General features: G+C 36.0%; 1 protein-coding gene across 6 annotated transcripts in view; it reads left to right on the forward strand.

Moving 5' to 3' along the window:
• Positions 1–19,251, forward strand: part of LOC125683479 (oxysterol-binding protein-related protein 11-like) — a 28,444-nt gene extending 9,193 nt beyond the window's left edge. For 5 of the 6 annotated variants that reach the window (XM_056140071.1, XM_048924688.2, XM_056140074.1 and 2 more), the window contains exons 6-21: positions 1,065–1,295; positions 3,101–3,139; positions 3,267–3,308; positions 4,814–4,894; positions 5,289–5,326; positions 5,907–6,016; positions 6,962–7,095; positions 7,338–7,423; positions 9,211–9,292; positions 9,432–9,630; positions 10,576–10,686; positions 11,173–11,333; positions 13,889–14,008; positions 17,829–17,990; positions 18,475–18,540; positions 18,860–19,251. In XM_056140071.1, the coding sequence (XP_055996046.1) occupies positions 1,065–1,295; positions 3,101–3,139; positions 3,267–3,308; positions 4,814–4,894; positions 5,289–5,326; positions 5,907–6,016; positions 6,962–7,095; positions 7,338–7,423; positions 9,211–9,292; positions 9,432–9,630; positions 10,576–10,686; positions 11,173–11,333; positions 13,889–14,008; positions 17,829–17,990; positions 18,475–18,540; positions 18,860–18,934 (1,737 nt within the window). In that variant the 3' untranslated portion in view covers positions 18,935–19,251. The remainder of the gene's footprint in view (positions 1–1,064; positions 1,296–3,100; positions 3,140–3,266; positions 3,309–4,813; positions 4,895–5,288; positions 5,327–5,906; positions 6,017–6,961; positions 7,096–7,337; positions 7,424–9,210; positions 9,293–9,431; positions 9,631–10,575; positions 10,687–11,172; positions 11,334–13,888; positions 14,009–17,828; positions 17,991–18,474; positions 18,541–18,859) is intronic. The other variant, XM_056140075.1, reaches the window with a different exon arrangement.
• Positions 19,252–19,980: the final 729 nt, after the last annotated feature.

A 19,980-nucleotide genomic window follows, 5' to 3' on the forward strand; every position in this document is an offset into this window, starting at 1 on the left:
AAGTAGTAACTCAACATTTAAAGATAAGCACACGCATCTGAAGAAAAGAACTCTCGCTTTGTTTCTGGATTATAGCGTGAGTTTGATCGTCATGGTGTATAGCAACTACTTAGTTTCATATTCTGTAGTGATCTGTTTGTTTTAAAAATATCTATATAAGTAATAACCATTTTGAAAACTTCACTTGTCTATGAAGTGGGGCAGTACATGATCAAATCTACTAGAAACCAATTAGGTTTCAGAGTATTTGATCATGTGACCATCCCACTTCATATCCCTGTCAGAAAGTTTCGAGAATGGTTATTTATTTCTTAAATAACAGGTTTTTGTCAAAGATAAAAAATTCCATAAAAGGAGACTGAATTTATGAATGATTCTTTGTGTTTTGTTGTCATAAGGAAAATGCACCATGATCAAGTGATGTGTAGTTTATAGTATATCGATGCAAACTTTAATCAGAAATTGTATTGTGAATATAGTTGACCTTCTTACAACCTTAATTTATCTTTTAAAACATATATGCACTAAAAACCGATCTATTAGGAGCAGACCATTTGAAAGGTTGTTTTGTGCTACATGTATATTGTGGGAGAATTATTATGGGTTTTCTGTAGAACTGTAAATGTCTGTTGTTTTGTGCTATATTGTGTGAGAATTATTATGGGTTTTCTGTAGAACTGTAAATGTCTGTTGTTTTGTGCTATATTGTGTGAGAATTATTATAGGTTTTCTGTAGAACTGTAAATGTCTGTTGTTTTGTGCTATATTGTGGGAGAATTATTATGGGTTTTCTGTAGAACTGTAAATGTCTGTTGTTTTGAGCTATATTGTGGGAGAATTATTATGGGTTTTCTGTAGAACTGTAAATGTCTGATTTTTTGTGCTATATTGTGGGAGAATTATTATGGGTTTTCTGTAGAACTGTAAATGTCTGTTGTTTTGTGCTATATTGTGTGAGAATTATTATGGGTTTTCTGTAGAACTGTAAATGTCTGTTGTTTTGTGCTATATTGTGTGAGAATTATTATGGGTTTTCTGTAGAACTGTAAATGTCTATTGAACAGGGAGGACAGCCAAGTGTCCGTCGTGAATCTCGATCTTCCTCCCTTCTGAAGACCATCATCACAGATGCAGCACCAACCAAGAGGAAACCTGACACAGCATCACATGATGTTCAGCTCAAGGCACACAAAGCCCCCGCCCCTCGACCCCACACGCTAGACCCATTTAGAGAGGTGAAGGAGTACATATCTGAAGCTAATGACTATGCTGTACATCTTGTAGAGAAAATCGATGTGAGTATGGGTCATCTCAAAGAGAAAAACTTATGAATATGTAGCAGTTAAGCATTAATTAAGATACATGTATGTAGGAATTGTTTCTGTCTATCTGTTGTTGAAAAATAAAAAAAACTTAATTCCGTTTTACTAGACGTAAATCAGAGGTAAACTTACATTCATGTGATCTGACCATTGTTTATCAAACAAATTTTTATCTGACCATTGTTTATAAAACAAAAGATATCTGATCTGACCATTGGTTATCAAACAGATATCTGATCTGACCGTTGTTTATAAAACAGAGATATCTGATCTGACCATTGTTTATCATAGATATCTGCTCTGACCATTGTTTATCATAGATATCTGTTCTGACCATTGTTTATCAAAGATATTTGATCTGACCATTGTTTATCAAACAGAGATATCTGATCTGACCATTGTTTATCAGACAGAGATATCTGATCTGACCATTGTTTATAAAACAGAGATATCAGGTCTGTCCATCGTTTATCAAACAGAGATATCTGATCTGACTAATGTTTATCAGAGATATTTGATCTGACCATTGTTTATCAAACAGATATCTGATCTGACCATTGTTTATCAGACAGAGATATCTGATCTGACCATTGTTTATAAAACAGATATCAGGTTTGTCCATCATTTATCAGAGATATCTGATCTGACTAATGTTTATCAGAGATATCTGATCTGACTAATGTTTATCAGAGATATTTGATCTGACCATTGTTTATCAAACAGAGATATCTGATCTGACCATTGTTTATCAGACAGAGATATCTGATCTGACCATTGTTTATAAAACAGAGATATCAGGTCTGTCCATCATTTATCAAACAGAGATATCTGATCTGACTAATGTTTATCAGAGATATTTGATCTGACCATTGTTTATCAAACAGAGATATCTGATCTGACCATTGTTTATAAAACAGATATCTGATCTGACCATTGTTTGTTAAACAGAGATATCTGATCTGACCATTGTTTATCAAACAGAGATATCTGATCTGACTAATGTTTATCAGAGATATTTGATCTGACCATTGTTTATCAAACAGAGATATCTGATCTGACCATTGTTTATAAAACAGATATCTGATCTGACCATTGTTTGTTAAACAGAGATATCTGATCTGACCATTGTTTGTTAAACAGAGATATCTGATCTGACCATATCTTATAGAGATAATGGATAGAAGGATTGCACAGAGAAATGTAAGCATCACATATCTTGTGGAGAAATAGCAGTTCATATTTCCCACATGATCGCCAGTTTGAAACCGACTTCACCCATGAGAGACAGCCGTGTGAGATTTTGCTGTCTTACACTGCTACAACATCATTGATTATGATGTCATGTATTTTGAAATTCTATGATTTACATTATATGGTAGAGTAAACATATTTTGAGTTGTTTTTTTCTTTCCAAATTTCAATTTGATATAGCTTTCTGGGGGACAATAGCCTTAGGTTTTTTTTGAAATACCATTTTTTGGGGTATGTTTTTTCTGACTGTCTGATTAGTTTTTGCATTGAAGTTTAAATGAGGATTTTGATGATTTTAAATCTTTCCAAAGCTCCTGAATTAATGCTCTAAACTGTGGATAAAATGTGAGAAAAGTAATCATTCATTATTTACTTGTGTGGAATAGGGAGATTTCATCTTGGGGGCAGAGCCTCGTCCTACACTGCAAATCTTGTCCCTGAGGTGGAATTTCCCATACTTGTACTAGTGAAGGATTTTATTAATCTCACTAAAAAAGAAATTGATTCAATTTCTTTTTCTCATGTAGGCATCTTTTGAAGAAGAATGGATGGTACAGTGTGTGATTGTGCGTCTGTTTTGATGTCTGATTTACTTTGAAATTTTTTACATGTGTATCAAGTATTTAGATACTGTAGTGGCTAAGTAAGTTGTATTTAAAATAATTTTTATGTTCATGTATGTGTAATTTTTAGAGCCTACCAGTTACAGAGGAACCTATTGGTGGTCTGGATAAGGTAAGTAAAGAGGAAACACAGCATTCCATCATCAGGCTATTCACTGTATAAATGTAGGATTATTAGGAACAGCATTCCATCATCAGGCTATTCACTATGAATGTGGGATCATTAGGAACATTTCATTATCAGGCTATTCACTGTATAAATGTGGGATCATTTGGAATATTTCATTATTAAGCTATTCACTGTATAAATGTGGGATCATTAGGAACAGCATATCATCATTAGGCTATTCACTGTATAATTGTGGGATCATTAGGAACATTTCATTATCAAACTATTCACTGTATATATGTGGGATCATTAGGAACAGCATTTCATTATCAGGCTATTCTCTGTATAAATGTGGGATCATTAGGAACAACATTTCATTATCAGGCTATTCACTATTTAATTGTGGGATCCTTAGGATATCAACCTATGCACAGCGCCGGGATCAAGACTCGAAGTGAGACCCCTAACCAATAGAATAATGTGGCCAGTTTATCGTTAGGCAATTTACTGTGTAGATTTGGGATCACAAAGGATGTGCAAGACAAAAGACACATGTATAATTTGACACATGTTTAATTTATGTGTCAGACAATCCAACTTTTCATTTGATACTTGATTTTGTATGTGATTCTAATTCTTGTTTTTAAATTGGCTTTCCAGGATATTTCTTCATACAACTGGAGTTAAATCTCCTTTTAAAATAGCTGTTCATCAAAGCTGAAAATTATCGCTTTTCTTAGTTAAAGTTAATGTCGACCCGTGTTTCATTATGACCTGACTGTTTAGTTACCACATGTTGGCCTACGTGTATTTCTGGTTATTTATTAACCACTGACATGTGGCTCAGTGGTTAGAGCATGTGCTTCAGGAACAGAAGGTTATAGGCTGACATGTGGCTCAGTGGTTAGAGCATGTGCTTCAGGAACAGAAGGTTATAGGCTGACATGTGGCTCAGTGGTTAGAGCATGTGCTTCAGGAACAGAAGGTTATAGGCTGACATGTGGCTCAGTGGTTAGAGCATGTGCTTCAGGAACAGAAGGTTATAGGCTGACATGTGGCTCAGTGGTTAGGGCATGTGCTTCAGGAACAGAAGGTTATAGGCTGACATGTGGCTCAGTGGTTAGGGCATGTGCTTCAGGAACAGGAGGTTATAGGCTGACATGTGGCTCAGTGGTTAGGGCATGTGCTTCAGGAACAGGAGGTTATAGGTTGGAGCTCTGTTTGTACTCCGTCTGCATCAAACCTAAGACATAAAAATTGGCACTTTCTGCTCCTTCTCTAAACGTTTGGCATTTTCTAGCGAGAGCTGTAGGTTCTATGGATGAAACCTTAAAAATTGAGATCCTGTTTCACCGTGGGTGTTGCCACAATAAAGAGTCTTTACTGCTACAGCCCTGAGTGCTGTTCATAGGTGGAATTTGTGACACTTGACCTAAAGCTGGTGACATCTCTGTATGAGTTAAAAATTCTCCTTAAACCACACCCATTCAAATTGATCTTTGTTTCAGGACCTTTTGTTATTGAAAGCCACCTCAACTGCCACTCTGAACAGCCTGGAGCAGTGTCTTAAAATGCTCCAGCATCAGCAGGTAAGTCTGGAGTTAAGTCCCCTTTATAAGTCATTTCCTGTCTGCTCACTATCAGATCAGTTCTCCTATTTCTATTTTAGCTGTAGCAAAAAGCAGCATCAAGTATCAGTTATTTCTCTCACTCTTGTGGCATGCCTAACTCTTATCTAATCATTGTCGTATCATGCAAATTCAATTTATTTTGTCATTTTTTGCACCCCATTGCTCTCTTTTTTCTAAAGTTCTTGACAGATAGAAAATAAACTACCAAGCTATTTGTACAATATTTTTCAAATTGCAAATAAAGAAAATTTCTTCCGAATTTTAATGGATCTCCTCATACCATCAAGCCAACTGTTGTGAGATGTTTTGAGTTGTGTCGGAGTGATATCATTTTATCCTTGCTACATTTTAGGGCAGTGCCCCCTATGACTGGCATGACTCCTTTACAAGGTCAGTTTGTTGTGATCACATTATGTTACTGAGTCTTTTAGTTTACAGGGATGCAGCTGCTTTGGTGTTGCTTAGATGATTTTATTTACACAGTCTGTATAGAAATTAAAATCAATTTTCAATTTTTATTTTTTGTTGTTTTTTTCCCTTTAGTGACACTGATTCTAGAAACTTAACTTGCAACCATTTTTACAATGCAGTCAAATCTTAAAAATTTGTGACACTGCACAGTAGATGGGGCTGAAATATTTTATTACAAAATTCAAATTAGAGAGATGTCCGAGCAGTTTGTTATAAATAAGAAAGAAATCACCTTCTCTCAATTTCTTGTATGTGCATCACTGTCTTTAGTTTCTAAGAATCATGAAATAATTCCTCGAAAAATGCATGATCATTTGCAGTGCTCTATATAATCATTGCTAGAAAATTATTTGAATTTTAATGATTTTGATACTTTATTGAATGCAGTGTCTTTAATCTTGTCATGTTATATCAGATTGCTCTTTGACCTTGGCCTAAATCCTGAGGATTTAATTTAGGGTTTTTTATTTATTTATTTATTTTTTTTTTCGCCTGGCAGTCACAGACAAATCTCCGGTAGTATTGATGACCAGTCCTCCAGGAATGGAAGCTTCTCCTCAATGACCTCTGCTCCAGGGCCAATCATCTTCCCAGAGGAGAGACCTGAAGGTAAGGACCAAGGAAATGTCTCAAACTCTGAAAAATTATTTCCTCAATACAAAGATGGAGAGGATAAATTTGAGTGTTTGTGTGTGTGAAGGAAGGGGGGGGGGGGTATTTAACACTGTTTTAGAAAAAATTGTACTTAGTAGAAGACCCATTTATGCACTGACAAGAGATCTGTACAGGGATGAGATTTTAAATTATGTTTAATGGTATTAAATTTGCTATCCACATTTGGATCATGGATATGATTTTCCACTTGAGTCGGTGTATATTGATAACAGTTCACTGGAGAATTTCACTGTTATTGGGTTTTTTATATATTGACATGAATACCACAGGATAGTTATAGCAAAACAGCGTAACATTACTCATTCTTATGTAAGTCTTCTTGTTTCATTTTTATACCCCCCCCCCTTGTCACTCGCACACATTTATACCCCCCTCCCCTTCTCACTCACACACAAAATCCTGAAATCACCTTGTCCGTCCGTTTGTCTGTAGACATAATTTATTTGATTAAAATTTTGTGTATATCTTATATGAATAATGAATTGTGCACTGCTGTTTTGAATGAGAATTTTTAACACTAAAGGAAATTATGGATGTGTATTTCATTTTATGGGGAGGGGTGGGGGGTTATGGTCATTGTTCAGAGTATTTATTAAAACTCATTTATTCCTTAATGAGCACATCATTTCCCACTATCCAGTGTGCCCTGTGGGGGGGATTAGTCCCATAAGGACAGTTCAAGTTTTTAATCATGCTCCACTGAAGGAATACACTTCATTTTGTGGTACATGTACCATTTGTAAGTTTTATCTAATTGTTGATGCACTTTGTAGAATTTTGGTGAGCACATTTACTCAAATTGCTGAATTCATGTGAGATAATGGTACCATTAAGAATAAAATTTTAGTCTTTTACTATTTGCATTTTTCTGAACTACAGGACCAATTAATCATGAAGATGAGGAAGAAGATGATAAAGGTTACACAGAGGAGGATCTAGGAGGGGTGGAGGAACACAAAACTATCATTCTGCATCTTTTGTCACAGCTCAAACTGGGCATGGACCTAACAAAAGTATGTCACAAAACTCTTGTCATAGCTCAAATGGGGCATGGACCCAGCAAAAGTATGTCACAAAACTTCTGTCACAGCTCAAACTTGGCATGGGCTTCACAAAAGTTGATGATTGCAGTCAAAATTTTGACCAAACTCCATAGTGTGGAACTTGTTTGGTTGTCAGAATAGAAATATTAATGATCAATATTCCTGTGACATGATGATATTACTAGTATCCTTTGTTCATGTATGACCTTCAGGTGGTGCTTCCGACCTTCATTCTGGAGAGGCGGTCACTTCTGGAGATGTTTGCGGACTGCATGGCACACCCAGACATGTTCTTAAAGTAAGACCAGCTTTTGAATTTTACATGTGTTTTTGCAAAATGAGAAACTGTTCATGGGTTTTAAATTTCATGGCTTTGCATTAAGGATGGATAGGACAGTGCCATGAAAAAAATATTTGTTAATGAATTTTTCTGCAGGTGACTCTCAATAACTCAAAAGTTCAACGCACCTTGATACTTTTATAGATCAAGAGTTCAAAGGTTGAATTAAATAAGAAACTTAAGGAAATATGCAACGTTTCTGATATTTTCTCTAAAATTATTTTTTTCATCTCCTCAATATGAAGGGTTCTTGTATGATTTCTGAAATAGGTTTCAATTTTGTAGTAGTATTACCATACATTGTATATCGACCTGGGTAGCTCAGTGGTTAGATCACCTAACTAGTAATGCAAGGGTCTCGGCTTTGATACTGAAATGTTCCAAGGATTTTTCTCTCCTTTGCAGCATTTATACTGTAATAATAAGAGCTGACTTTATATTTTTACTTACAACAACCAACCACTATCAAAATATGCTAACTTTAAAACAGACATGGTAATACCGTATAGCAGGTTTATTCCGCGGGTCTAAAATTTGGTGCTTTTCTGGCTGAAAGGTATGCTAATAATTTTAGCGAAATAAATTTTGGCGGACAGGGAAGAGTTTTCTCTCTTTCAAATACTGAAGCCGCAAATTGAGTGCATATTAGGCGATTGAAATTTTGGCGGAAAGCTATCTAACCACTAAAATAAGCCAAAATTATAACCCCGCGGAAAAAACCTGGGATTGTTTTGACATGCTTTCCTTCATATTTTTCATTCAATGGCATTTCTCAATGTGTGTTTTCTCAATGTTACTGTCTCATTGTCAAGTTAAAACCTATACCGAGTCTCACGGGTATTCAGTCATTGTTAAAATTGTACAATTAAACATCTACCCCCAAAACTGTAGGGATAAAACTGAGCAATTAAACAATGAATTATCTACCTACAAAGAAGCACAGGTGTTTCGTCATCTATGAAAACGCCTACAGCTGTAATTGATATTGTCACATTCGCTCCAGGCATTCTCCATTACCCAGGTTGGTTCAAGTAAATAAATGTGTCATTGATTCTTTAAATGATATGGCAATATGAAGTATTCAAGCTGACCTTGATGTTGAATTAGAATAAGATGATATTTAACTTTGAGCAATATCTCACTGCAATAACTGACTTATATCATCATAATTATATATCTAAACTGTACCTGTAGTGCTTATTAACATTTAAAAATTCTATAGAACTATGCAAATCAAGTGTTCATATTGAGTATTTCATCAAAATTGGAGGAGAGTTAACAGAGAAATTTTAGGAAATTTTAAAAAAAAAAGAAGAAGAAACCACTTTCCAACGATTTTATAATTTACTTGAGTTTAATAGTCTTATCACAATGACACCACAATATACAATAGTTTAGTGGGCTATGATGTCATACCTAGTAAAACAAAGACCAACACTGATGACATGGAGTCTGACATAATATATTTCAGTCACGTGATGAGTGCCCTGCCTATCCTTGTAAATGAAAGCTGCATTGTTCAGAAATCATTATACGTTTTGGGTGTAAATTTTGTTTTTGCTTTGATTTAGTTGGACATTTTTTCTACATGACTTGTAAAACAGTATCTGATTACTCTGTAGTTTAACATAGAGATCATGCAGAATTCTTATCTATAGCACTTTAACCTTTATAAACTTTCTAGTAAATGGAATCTCAGTTTTGTTACTATGACTTTTTTTATTGTAACAGTTGTCGTTTTGTAGGATCCCTGATTTACCGGACCCTGAGTCTAGAATGCTTGCTGTGATAGAGTGGTATCTGACCTCTTTTCATGCCGCGAGGCAGGTAAACAGTCGCATTGTATAATGTCAGATGAAGAACATGTCGAATCTGTCACATGAATTGCAATAAAGTGCTTTATTATCTTATGATGTACATACAGTTTATGTCTTTTGCATAAAGTTGTTTCACTTCTATGTCATAGGGGTCTGTTGCCAAAAAGCCATACAACCCTATTATTGGAGAGACATTCCACTGTTCTTGGAGAGTTCCGAAGAGAATGCAGAACCAATCCAACAACAGCCAAAATGAAAGCTCAGTGGATGGGGTCCAGTTATCTGCCAGTGCCGAGGAGGAGGTTCAGCTGGTGTACTGTGCTGAGCAAGTGTCTCATCATCCCCCGAGTAAGTCACATCATCCCCCGAGTAAGTGTTTCATCATCCCCCAAGTAAGTGTCTCATCATTCCCTCGAGTAAGTGTTTCATCATTCCCCAATTGAGTGTCTCATCATCCCCTGAGTAAGTGTTTCATCATCCCCTTAGTGTCTCATCATCCCCGAGTAAGTGTCTCATCATCCCCCGAGTAAGTGTTTCATCATTCCCCAATTGAGTGTCTCATCATCCCCTGAGTAAGTGTTTCATCATCCCCTGAGTAAGTGTCTCATCATCCCCCTGAGTAAGTGTTTCATCATCCCCTTAGTGTCTCATCATCCCCGAGTAAGTGTCTCATTATCCCCCAAGTGAGTGTCTCATCATCCCCTGAGTAAGTGTCTCATCATCCCCCCGAGTAAGTGTTTCATCATCCCCCCGAGTAAGTGTCTCATCATTCCCTGAGTAAGTGTCTCATCCCCCTGAGTAATTGTCTCATCATCCCCCCGAGTAAGTGTCTCATTATCCCCCAAGTGAGTGTCTCATCATTCCCTGAGTGAGTGTCTCATCATCCCCCCTGAGTAAGTGTCTCATCATCCCCCCGAGTAAGTGTTTCATCATCCCCCCGAGTAAGTGTCTCATCATTCCCTGAGTGAGTGTCTCATCATTCCCTGAGTGAGTGTCTCATCATCCCCCCTGAGTAAGTGTCTCATCATTTCCTAAGTAAGTGTCTCATCATCCCCCCTGAGTAAGTGTCTCATCATTCCCTGAGTGAGAGTCTCATCATTCGCTGAGGAATTTAATGTCTCCTTACCTCCCCCTTCCCCCATCCCAAGTGAGTCAGCAAAAGGCAAATCCTTAATAACATCTGTAATCCAAAGCAGTTTTAACCAATTTACCTTGAATTTCTCAAAAGACAAATGCATAATTATGAAGGATCTATAAGATAAGAATGTTTATAAACAGTGTAATTTCTTACAGTTTCCGCCTTTTACTTTGAGTGCCCAGAAAAACAAGTCTATATGAATGCCTCCATCTACACCAAGTCTCGGTTCTATGGAATGTCGATAGGAGCCAACTTAATAGGAAAAGGTACATCTATTGAGAATTCACTAACAATGGATGGTACTTATTATGGACTTAGTTTGGCTAAAATTAATTTTAAAATTTTGAAGCAGAGTTTCCTTGATTTGAATAAAAAGTGCAGACAACTCTCTGATATACAGTACATGTACTATATATCTGACAGTACTTATTTTCGCTAAGTCCGCTGTCACATAAAATCCGCATAATTTCATACCAGCAGATTTAAAGTGCAAGCTAATATATATAGCAATGTGCAACTCAGTGAAATTTCATACCAATCAAGCCTTGGCTTTTATGTTTCACAACATTTCTTGACCTTGGAGGTTATCCTGCAACATGCACAAAAATGTGATCTTTATTTTTTAAATGAAAGTATTCAAAGGACATACAAGTGTTTTGAATTAATAGTACCATATTACTGTAGGTTTTATTGATCTCAGTGAGAAGCATGTGTCATGTTTTTCTGATTGCATACTCTGCCTGTTATTTCAGTAAGCATGACATTACTAGAGCATGGTGAGGAGTATGTGTTTGGGATGCCCAGTGCCTATGCCCGGTCCATACTGACTGTACCCTGGGCAGAGATGGGAGACAAGATTTCCATCACATGTGCCAAAACTGGTTACACAGCAGCTGTCACCTTCCATACCAAGGTACACACTGTAATATATAGCACTGCATACTGTACACTCACCAGGATTTTCTCTGCTCTCGGTTTACTGCTCATCAGGATTTAGTGTTACTGTTCTCGGTTTACTGTCCACCAGGATTTAGTGTCACTGTTCTCGGGTTTACTGTCCACCAGGATTTAGTGTCACTGTTCTCAGTTTACTGTCCACCAGGATTTAGTGTCACTGTTCTCGGGTTTACTGATCACCAGGATTTCCACTGCTCTCGGTTTACTGCCCACCAGGATTTAGTGTTACTGTTCTCGGTTTACTGCCCACCTGGATTTAGTGTTACTGTTCTCAGTTTACTGCTCACCAGGATTTTCACTGCTCTCGGTTTACTGCTCACCAGGATTTAGTGTTACTGTTGCATGCTCTCGGTTTACTGCCCACCAGGATTTTCACTGCTCTCGGTTTACTGCTCACCAGGATTTAGTGTTACTGTTGCATGTTCTCGGTTTACTGCTCACCAGGATTTATATTGTAATTTCTCTGTTGCTTGTTTTCGGTGTGTGAAGGTTTCTATTGATTCTAGCATGAAATGATTGTAATTTTCATCTGCAGTGAACATCTTTAAGGATGAAAGAAAAAAGTGGAAAGCCCAGCTTAAGCAGATATAACACCATATTCTGATGTGCAGTATGCAGTTAAAATACTGTAAACGTACTTTTTTCCACGGGTTCATAATTTCTCGGAATCACAATATCAGTTTAATCCGTGGGTAAAAAATTACGCGGATTCTTTGTATGATTACAAAGTACGCTTTGTATGATTACAAAGTATGCTGTGACAAATTTCTGCGGAAAATTTGTTACCGTATTCATAGCGTAAATTAATACCACGCGGAAAAAAGTATGTCTACAGTATATCATAGAGGGAATCTTACTGACTCCCTCCTTGATATAATTTAACCATTTTTAAAACCAGAATAAAACTTCACAGTGATTTTTTTGGGGCCAAAATGCCACCCGATATTCGGCTGTTTCCCCTCACTAAAATTAGCTATTTTTTCCTAATTATATATATGTGTTTTTCCCAATTTCAAATCTAGGGAAATCAGGCCATTTAAAAAAAGGTTACCGTATATGCTGACAAAGAGTAAATACGTTTTTTTCTTCAGTTTTATTCTCCAAACCACTGCACATGCAATAGGTTTTGTAAAGAATATGTAAAACAATAGAGGCATCCATATAAGCAGATATGCAGCGAAGTATATAGTTTCCAGATACACATTAAGCCATATTGTTAACAATTTAGTTTGACCGCCATTATATGTAAGGTCAGGCTAATAACAGGAAGTGGCCAACCGTATAGGGTTTTACTAAAATCTGAAAAATACAAACAGGAGAGACATTCTGGAAATTTGATTATTAATATAATATTTACTAGATTATGGGTACAAATGCTGGTGAATTAATAATTTATTATTTTCTTTATGAAATTAGACAATAAGTATTTCTTAGAAAAAGTAAATAATATCTATACAAGGTGTGACTTCCAATACATATTTAATGTTAAATAATGATTTATTTTATGATTTTAAATCAGATATAAAATAAACCTCAAACAAAAAAATTGTTATTTGATTATTTTATGCATCTTTACCATTTTAATTTACTATGAATGATTTTTCCCAATTTGAGGAAAATGTAGCTAATTTTTCCCAATTCAAAAGGAGGGGTGGTAGTTTAAAAAACAAAAAATCACTGCTTGAAATTTTTAAGCCTTTAAGTTCAGTATAACAGAGGGGAGGAAAAAAATCATAACACCAATCATACATTCATTTACATTGATATTGTGAGAAATGATTGGAGGTATAATGATACTTACCGGTATTGTAATAACATGATTCAGGCAAGGAAGTGAACTGTAGTGGAGCTGTGAAATTTACTTAAGATTGATTTGAAACATTTTATAATAATTCAACATGTTCAAGGGAGTCAAGGTCTTATTTTACATATATGACTTGGATTTACATCAACAACAATGGAGAATGGGTCTCGGAGGGAAAAAAAATTATAGCAACAATCAATTTTACTTACGTGTAAATATGACATACGTCTGCTTGTGCATGATACAATTTCCTTGTATAATGAATATTAATGAGTCCATTCAGAGAACACCAGAACTTTCCGTAAAATACTAAGCTGCTATGTGTCCCGAATAGGTGTGTCTCAATTCATCGAACTGACACACCTCTTCACAGTCATTTTATGGTGATTTACAGGGAATCGGCAAAATGTGTTGATTTACATGTATATAATGAAAAATCAGTAGAGGTATGATGATACATATTGTAATAACATGATTTGGGCAAGGATGTAGTGGGGCTGTCAAATTAGGAGATGTCGCTGAATATTACAGTGTTCATTGTTCTCAGTTTACAGAATTAATACGGTAAGGATACCATAGATCTTGTGTATTGTTTGCACTGTAAACTTTCTCAAAGGGGTATATTAAAGTAATAATCTGCCAAATAAAGCTCACTTGACAGTCCCAAAACCTGATGTACATAAAAAAAAATACATTTTACTTGACAGCCATTTTATGGTGGCAAAGTTCACCGGGTCTCAGCAGAACTGAAGAAGGAGAATTCAGGGGACGTAATCTGCCGCGTTCAGGGAGAGTGGAACAACCAAATGGAGTTCAGCTTTGCAGATGTAAGAAACTGTTAAACATAATATGCCAGTTTCGAGATACGTCCGAATTATTTCCCTTTGGAGAACTGTCGTACATATTAAGGTGCGAAACAATTTGTTTACATGCGGGAGTGGGACAGATATTCATCACTGCACAAGAGAATGTGCTCAGTTAGTTTCTCATATGCTGTTTGATCACCCGAATTCGACTGATACACAAACTAATTAAGTGATCAGTATTTAGGGAGTAATTAAATACACGGAATTCTTAATATATCACGTTATTTTGTTGGTCATAAGTACCATATCTAGGATATTGGAAATATGACATTGTTTTTATATTTCTATTTTTAGTAAAACATTTCTTTCGATAGTATTTTGTATTTATAAATATTTACATATTTAAAGAGAAGCCACTTTTAATAGATTTTATTGTCTTCCTCATTGACTGTACCACTCAGGCATTCAAAGTTCCACTAAATGCACCTCATATACAGAAGAGCTCGTATCTCAAAACTGGCATATTGTCAAGTATACTGCATGTAATTGCTTTGTTTCAAAGTTGTAAAATTTGTGACAACAGAAATAAACATTATTAAATTTGTGACTACAGGAATAATCATTGTTAAATTTGTGGTTACGGGAATAATCATTGTTAAATTTGTGACTATGGGAATAATCATTGTTAAAAGATAGGAAAGTGAGAGTAGCCTGGCATATCCGAAAATCGCAATACATCATGATTAAAAATCCCTCTACCATTGTTTCCTGATATTTTGTGTTTTCTATAAACAATCTTAATTAATTTAACTAATCAATTAGCATTCTCACATTGATCATTTTAGTGTACTCTTAGGCTGTGTACACTGATAATTATACCCCCCGCAACAAGTTGTGGGGGGGGTATACTGGAATCGGGTTGTCCGTCTGTCCGTCCGTCCGTCCGTCTGTAGACGCAATGGTTTCCGGACTCTAAAGCATTATCCTTTCCACCTACCGTCACCATATCATACATATGGACTACCCATGGGATGAAGATGTTCCCTATCGATTTTGGGGTCAAAAGGTCAAAGGTCAAGCGCACTGGACATCGAAGAAGCAATATGGTTTCCGGGCTCTAATAGCGTTATCCTTTCCACCTACAGTCACCATATCATACATATGGACTACCCATGGGATGAAGATGTTCCCTATCGATTTTGGGGTCAAAAGGTCAAAGGTCAAGCGCACTGGACATCGAAGTAGCAATATGGTTTCCGGGCTCTAAAGCGTTATCCTTTCCACCTACAGTCACCATATCATACATATGGACTACCCATGGGATGAAGATGTTCCCTATCGATTTTGGGGTCAAAAGGTCAAAGGTCACGCGCACTGGACATCGAAGTAGCAATATGGTTTCCGGGCTCTAAAGCCTTATCCTTTCCACCTGCAGTCACCATATCATACATATGGACTACCCATGGGATGAAGATGTTCCCTATCGATTTTGGGGTCAAAAGGTCAAAGGTCACGCGCACTGGACATCGAAGTAGCAATATGGTTTCCGGGCTCTAAAGCGTTATCCTTTCCACCTACAGTCACCATATCATACATATGGACTACCCATGGGATGAAGATGTTCCCTATCGATTTTGGGGTCAAAAGGTCAAAGGTCACGCGCACTGGACATCGAAGTAGCAATATGGTTCGGTTTGTCATGCCATTTGTTTTTTACACTCAGAAAAGAGGTAGTTTATACCTATTACCAACACCCTTTGGGAGATTGGGGTAAGCGGGGGGTATTCTTAGTGAGCATTGCTCACAGTACCTCTTGTTATTTCTACACTGTGGCAGCACAGATTAAATGGATCCCTGGATGTTTTTTTTGTACATATAGTTTGCTTTTCATATCTTTATTATCAGTAAGTAATGTTTTAAGACAGAGTACGAAATTAACATATGCCTGTCAGTCTGTGACTGGTTAAAAGTCTGGCGGACTGACTGACATTTGTTTTAGTCAAGTCCGATGGGACTGGTTAATTTTCTAAAGCATCATTTTGGAAAATATACTTAATATGAAATTTTATACACACATTTGGCATGCTTCAATCTGTAGATATCGGACGATTGAATCTGATTTGTAAATATAAATCCCACATTTGAAGGGACTGATTCACGATTTTCCCCAAAATTTTCCTTTTCACTGTTAATGATCAAAATCTACTGCCTAATGTGTTTAAAAGATTTCATATAAAAATTGAGGTTATACATTGTCACAGAAGCTCATTTTAGAGAGTTTATTATTTGTTTTGTAAACAAAGATTGCGGTATGTTATTGTTTACAAAATTTTCAAAAGAAATGGATATCGATCTAAGTTTATTATATCTTTCACATTTCAAATGTTTTTGGGGAAATATATGTCATCTAAAAATTAATATTTGTGACTAGGCAAAAGTAAGATGCTTTATTTTACAAAATCAATATTTCACTTGTTTGTTTGTATACTTAAAAAGACTTGAGTCTTTGTTTACATAACACAGATTCAAGGCTAAAATATTGCTTTTATTCTTGCATTCAGAAAGTCAAACTTTTGGCTGTCAACATTAAATGAGTTATATTTTTAATGTTTAACATCAAAAATGAAAAATATTTTTATCAAAAATCGTGAACCAGTCCCTTTAAGTGTTACAATATTGTCTGAGGCATATTGAGTTAAATTTCATTGTAATAACATTAACGAAATATGTTAATTATTTCTTGAGAACTCTGTTGGACTGGTAAATTTTTCTCTGTCATAATAAATAAATTTTTCTGCGGATTGGTTGAAATTATACCCTGTCAGTCCGGCTGGACTGGTGACATAAAAAGCCCTGTAAGATGGACTTTAAAAACTTGTTATATGCAATTTTGATAAAGTGATACACAGTCATTGGTACACTATGATAAATGTTTTAGCAGAGATACTCACCCCTATTAGATTGTAATATGTACATTATAAATAGTATACTCCTTCAGTTGGCAAAAAATAAGAAACATTTTGTTCCGGACATGAAATGACATTTGCAGCAGATGAACAAACTGGTCCTCCTGGTCTATCATGATTTATATACTCAGGATTGCATCTTCATCTGGTAAAATTTACCAGCAAAATGGGAAAATACACATTTTGTAACATGGAGAATGCAATTTTAATCCATGCCAGTTAGTCCAGGAGAAAAGGCTGGTCCTGTATATGCTTGAAATATGTATATATGTGGGTTTTTTTGCATGCTTACCTTGTGATATTTTATTTTGTCTGTGATAGTCAGTTTAAGAGCTCTGTAGAGCTCATGTTATTTGTTACATGTACTATTGTATACAGTGCTGACTTTAAATAAAATTTACTTACTTACTTGATTTAAGCAATCATCACAAAATTGACATAAACAGGATAAATCTCTGTGCCATGCATGTGTATAGTAAATGATGAGTTTTAGTGTACTGTGCCATGCATGTGTATAGTAAATGATGAGTTTTAGTGTACTGTGCCATGCATGTGTATAGTAAATGATGAGTTTTAGTGTACTGTGCCATGCATGTGTGTAGTAAATGATGAGTTTTAGTGTACTGTGCCATGCATGTGTATAGTAAATGATGAGTTTTAGTGTACTGTGCCATGCATGTGTATAGTAAATGATGAGTTTTAGTGTACTGTGCCATGCATGTGTGTAGTAAATGATGAGTTTTAGTGTACTGTGCCATGCATGTGTGTAGTAAATGATGAGTTTTAGTGTACTGTGCCATGCATGTGTGTAGTAAATGATGAGTTTTAGTGTACTGTGCGAATTAAATCTGACAATTTCATTTCCTTAACAAAAGGGTTCAAAGAAAGTGATTGATGTGAAAGACATTCCGATCAGGAAGAAACGAGTGAGGCCGATGAAGTTACAGGGAGACTTTGAATCACGGCGACTCTGGCAGCATGTAACAAATGCACTCAAAGTGGGCGACGTGAACACAGCCTCGGAGCACAAGAAAGTGGTAAGTTTGTGATGAAAGTAGTAGGTTTTATAATAGTGGTACCTAGATTTTAGAAATGTTAGGTTTTATAATAGTGATAGATTGTAAAGTTTATAATAGAAGTGGTAGGTTTTATAATAGTGGTAGATTTTATAGTTTATAATAGAAGTGTTAGGTTTTATAATGAAGTTTTAAGAAGAAAGTGGGAAGTTTTATGAGAGAAGTGGAAGGTTTGATGATGAAAACTGTAAGTGAAAGTGTTAAGTTTTCAGATAAAAGTGGTAGATTTAATGATGAAAGTGGTATTAAAGTAAATGTTTAGTTAAAGTGGTGAATGTAGTGGTATGTTTAACAGGTTAAAATAAAAATTTGCAAGTCAACATGGGTATGGTGTTTTTCATACTTGGAAACAATGGAATTGTTTTTGAGATTTTTTAAATATCAGTTGCTTATACTATGATTTATCTGTCCATCTTAACACACGTGTAATGTACAATCTTCACAGCTTGAGGAGAGGCAGAGGGAGGGTGAAAGACATCGTAAAGAAACAGGAACTCCTTTTCCCAGCAAGGTATCTTACTCAACGGATTTCATTTAGCAGCATCTGATTCTGTGATCTCGAATACCGTATACAGGGTTATTTTCGCCTTTCTACACTTGCAGAAGGTCTCCCTCCATTTTAAATTAGCCCTGACACAGTTGTGTTAATAGAGAGATAATATGAGAGAAAACAGTTTCGTCCAGTCTTAAATTCACCCATTGACGAGGGTGAAAATAAAACGGGGGCGAACATTTCCCTGTATACAGTAGTATTATGCGTTACCTCATAGCATTCTTAAAATTCAGCAGAGTATTCAGTCGTTACTACGATGTGCATCTCCATTTTTCAGTTTTTCCACAAATTAGAGGATGGATGGTTGTTCAACACCCCGTTACAGAAGGGAGACTTGCAAGGAACACTTTAAGGAGAAGATATGTAGGGCATGCTAGAGATCTCTATAGGGAAGACATGCAGGACATGCTGTGGGGATTTCTATAGAGATCTGTAGAGAGGAGACATGCTGGACACGCTACAGAGATCTGGAAGGACGATCTCCACAGCTGTGATATTAACGTGCTACAGACACTTTGTGATAAACCTTATCAGGAAGCATTATTCATTATCATCACTAAGCAATATACACTGTGAATGTTACATGTTCCGAACAAGTTTTATTTTTTATTCTTTACATACCATGTATGCTTGACAAGGAAAATAAAGGAGAACTGTTTCAAATTTCAAGACTAGTTGTCACTAGAGGGAGGGGAGGGTAAACCTCTTTCGGTCACCTGAGTCACTCAGAAGACCTATTGCTATTGGTCTATGCCCATTGTTGTTTGTTAACAATTGAACATTTTTAACTTCTTGATAAATTCCATCCCAATTCGATTTAATTTGTGAAGCATCTTTGGGGCAAGGGGGATATATACACCCCTCTTAGGGGCATGACAAAAAACTGCCAAAAATTGACCAATTTTCAAAAATCTTCACCACAACTGCACATCGGTAAGAAAAACTAAACACATAGTCATGTGGAGCAGGAAGGCCTCTACCAAAATTGTACATTTCATGATCCCTGGGGTAGAGGTTCCGACTCCAGGGCAGGGCCAAACTTGGCATATAGTGTTTATTTGTAAAACATTAAAATAACATCTTTTTCAATGATACTAAATGGATCTTTAGATGAAGCATGTTGCCCTTTTTTTCACAATCCCAGGGTTGGGATTTTGGTTCCAGGATGAAGCTAAAATTATTGTCGTGATTATTGTCTTCATGATTTGAAAAATGTCTTTAATTTTGCATATATGGATTAAAAACTCAATGCAGATTTACAAAAAGTAGAAAGGGATGTACCATATTTGAGAATTTCGCAACCCCAGGATTTTGACTCTTGGTTCCAAAGTGGTGATAAAGAGCAATACAACATGTATTATGTAAAGTTTTCATCAGTATTGGCACTCTTGGGACGTT

This window comes from Ostrea edulis, chromosome 6 (assembly GCF_947568905.1).
Source record: "Ostrea edulis chromosome 6, xbOstEdul1.1, whole genome shotgun sequence".
In the NCBI taxonomy this organism is placed as follows: Eukaryota; Metazoa; Mollusca; class Bivalvia; order Ostreida; family Ostreidae; genus Ostrea; species Ostrea edulis.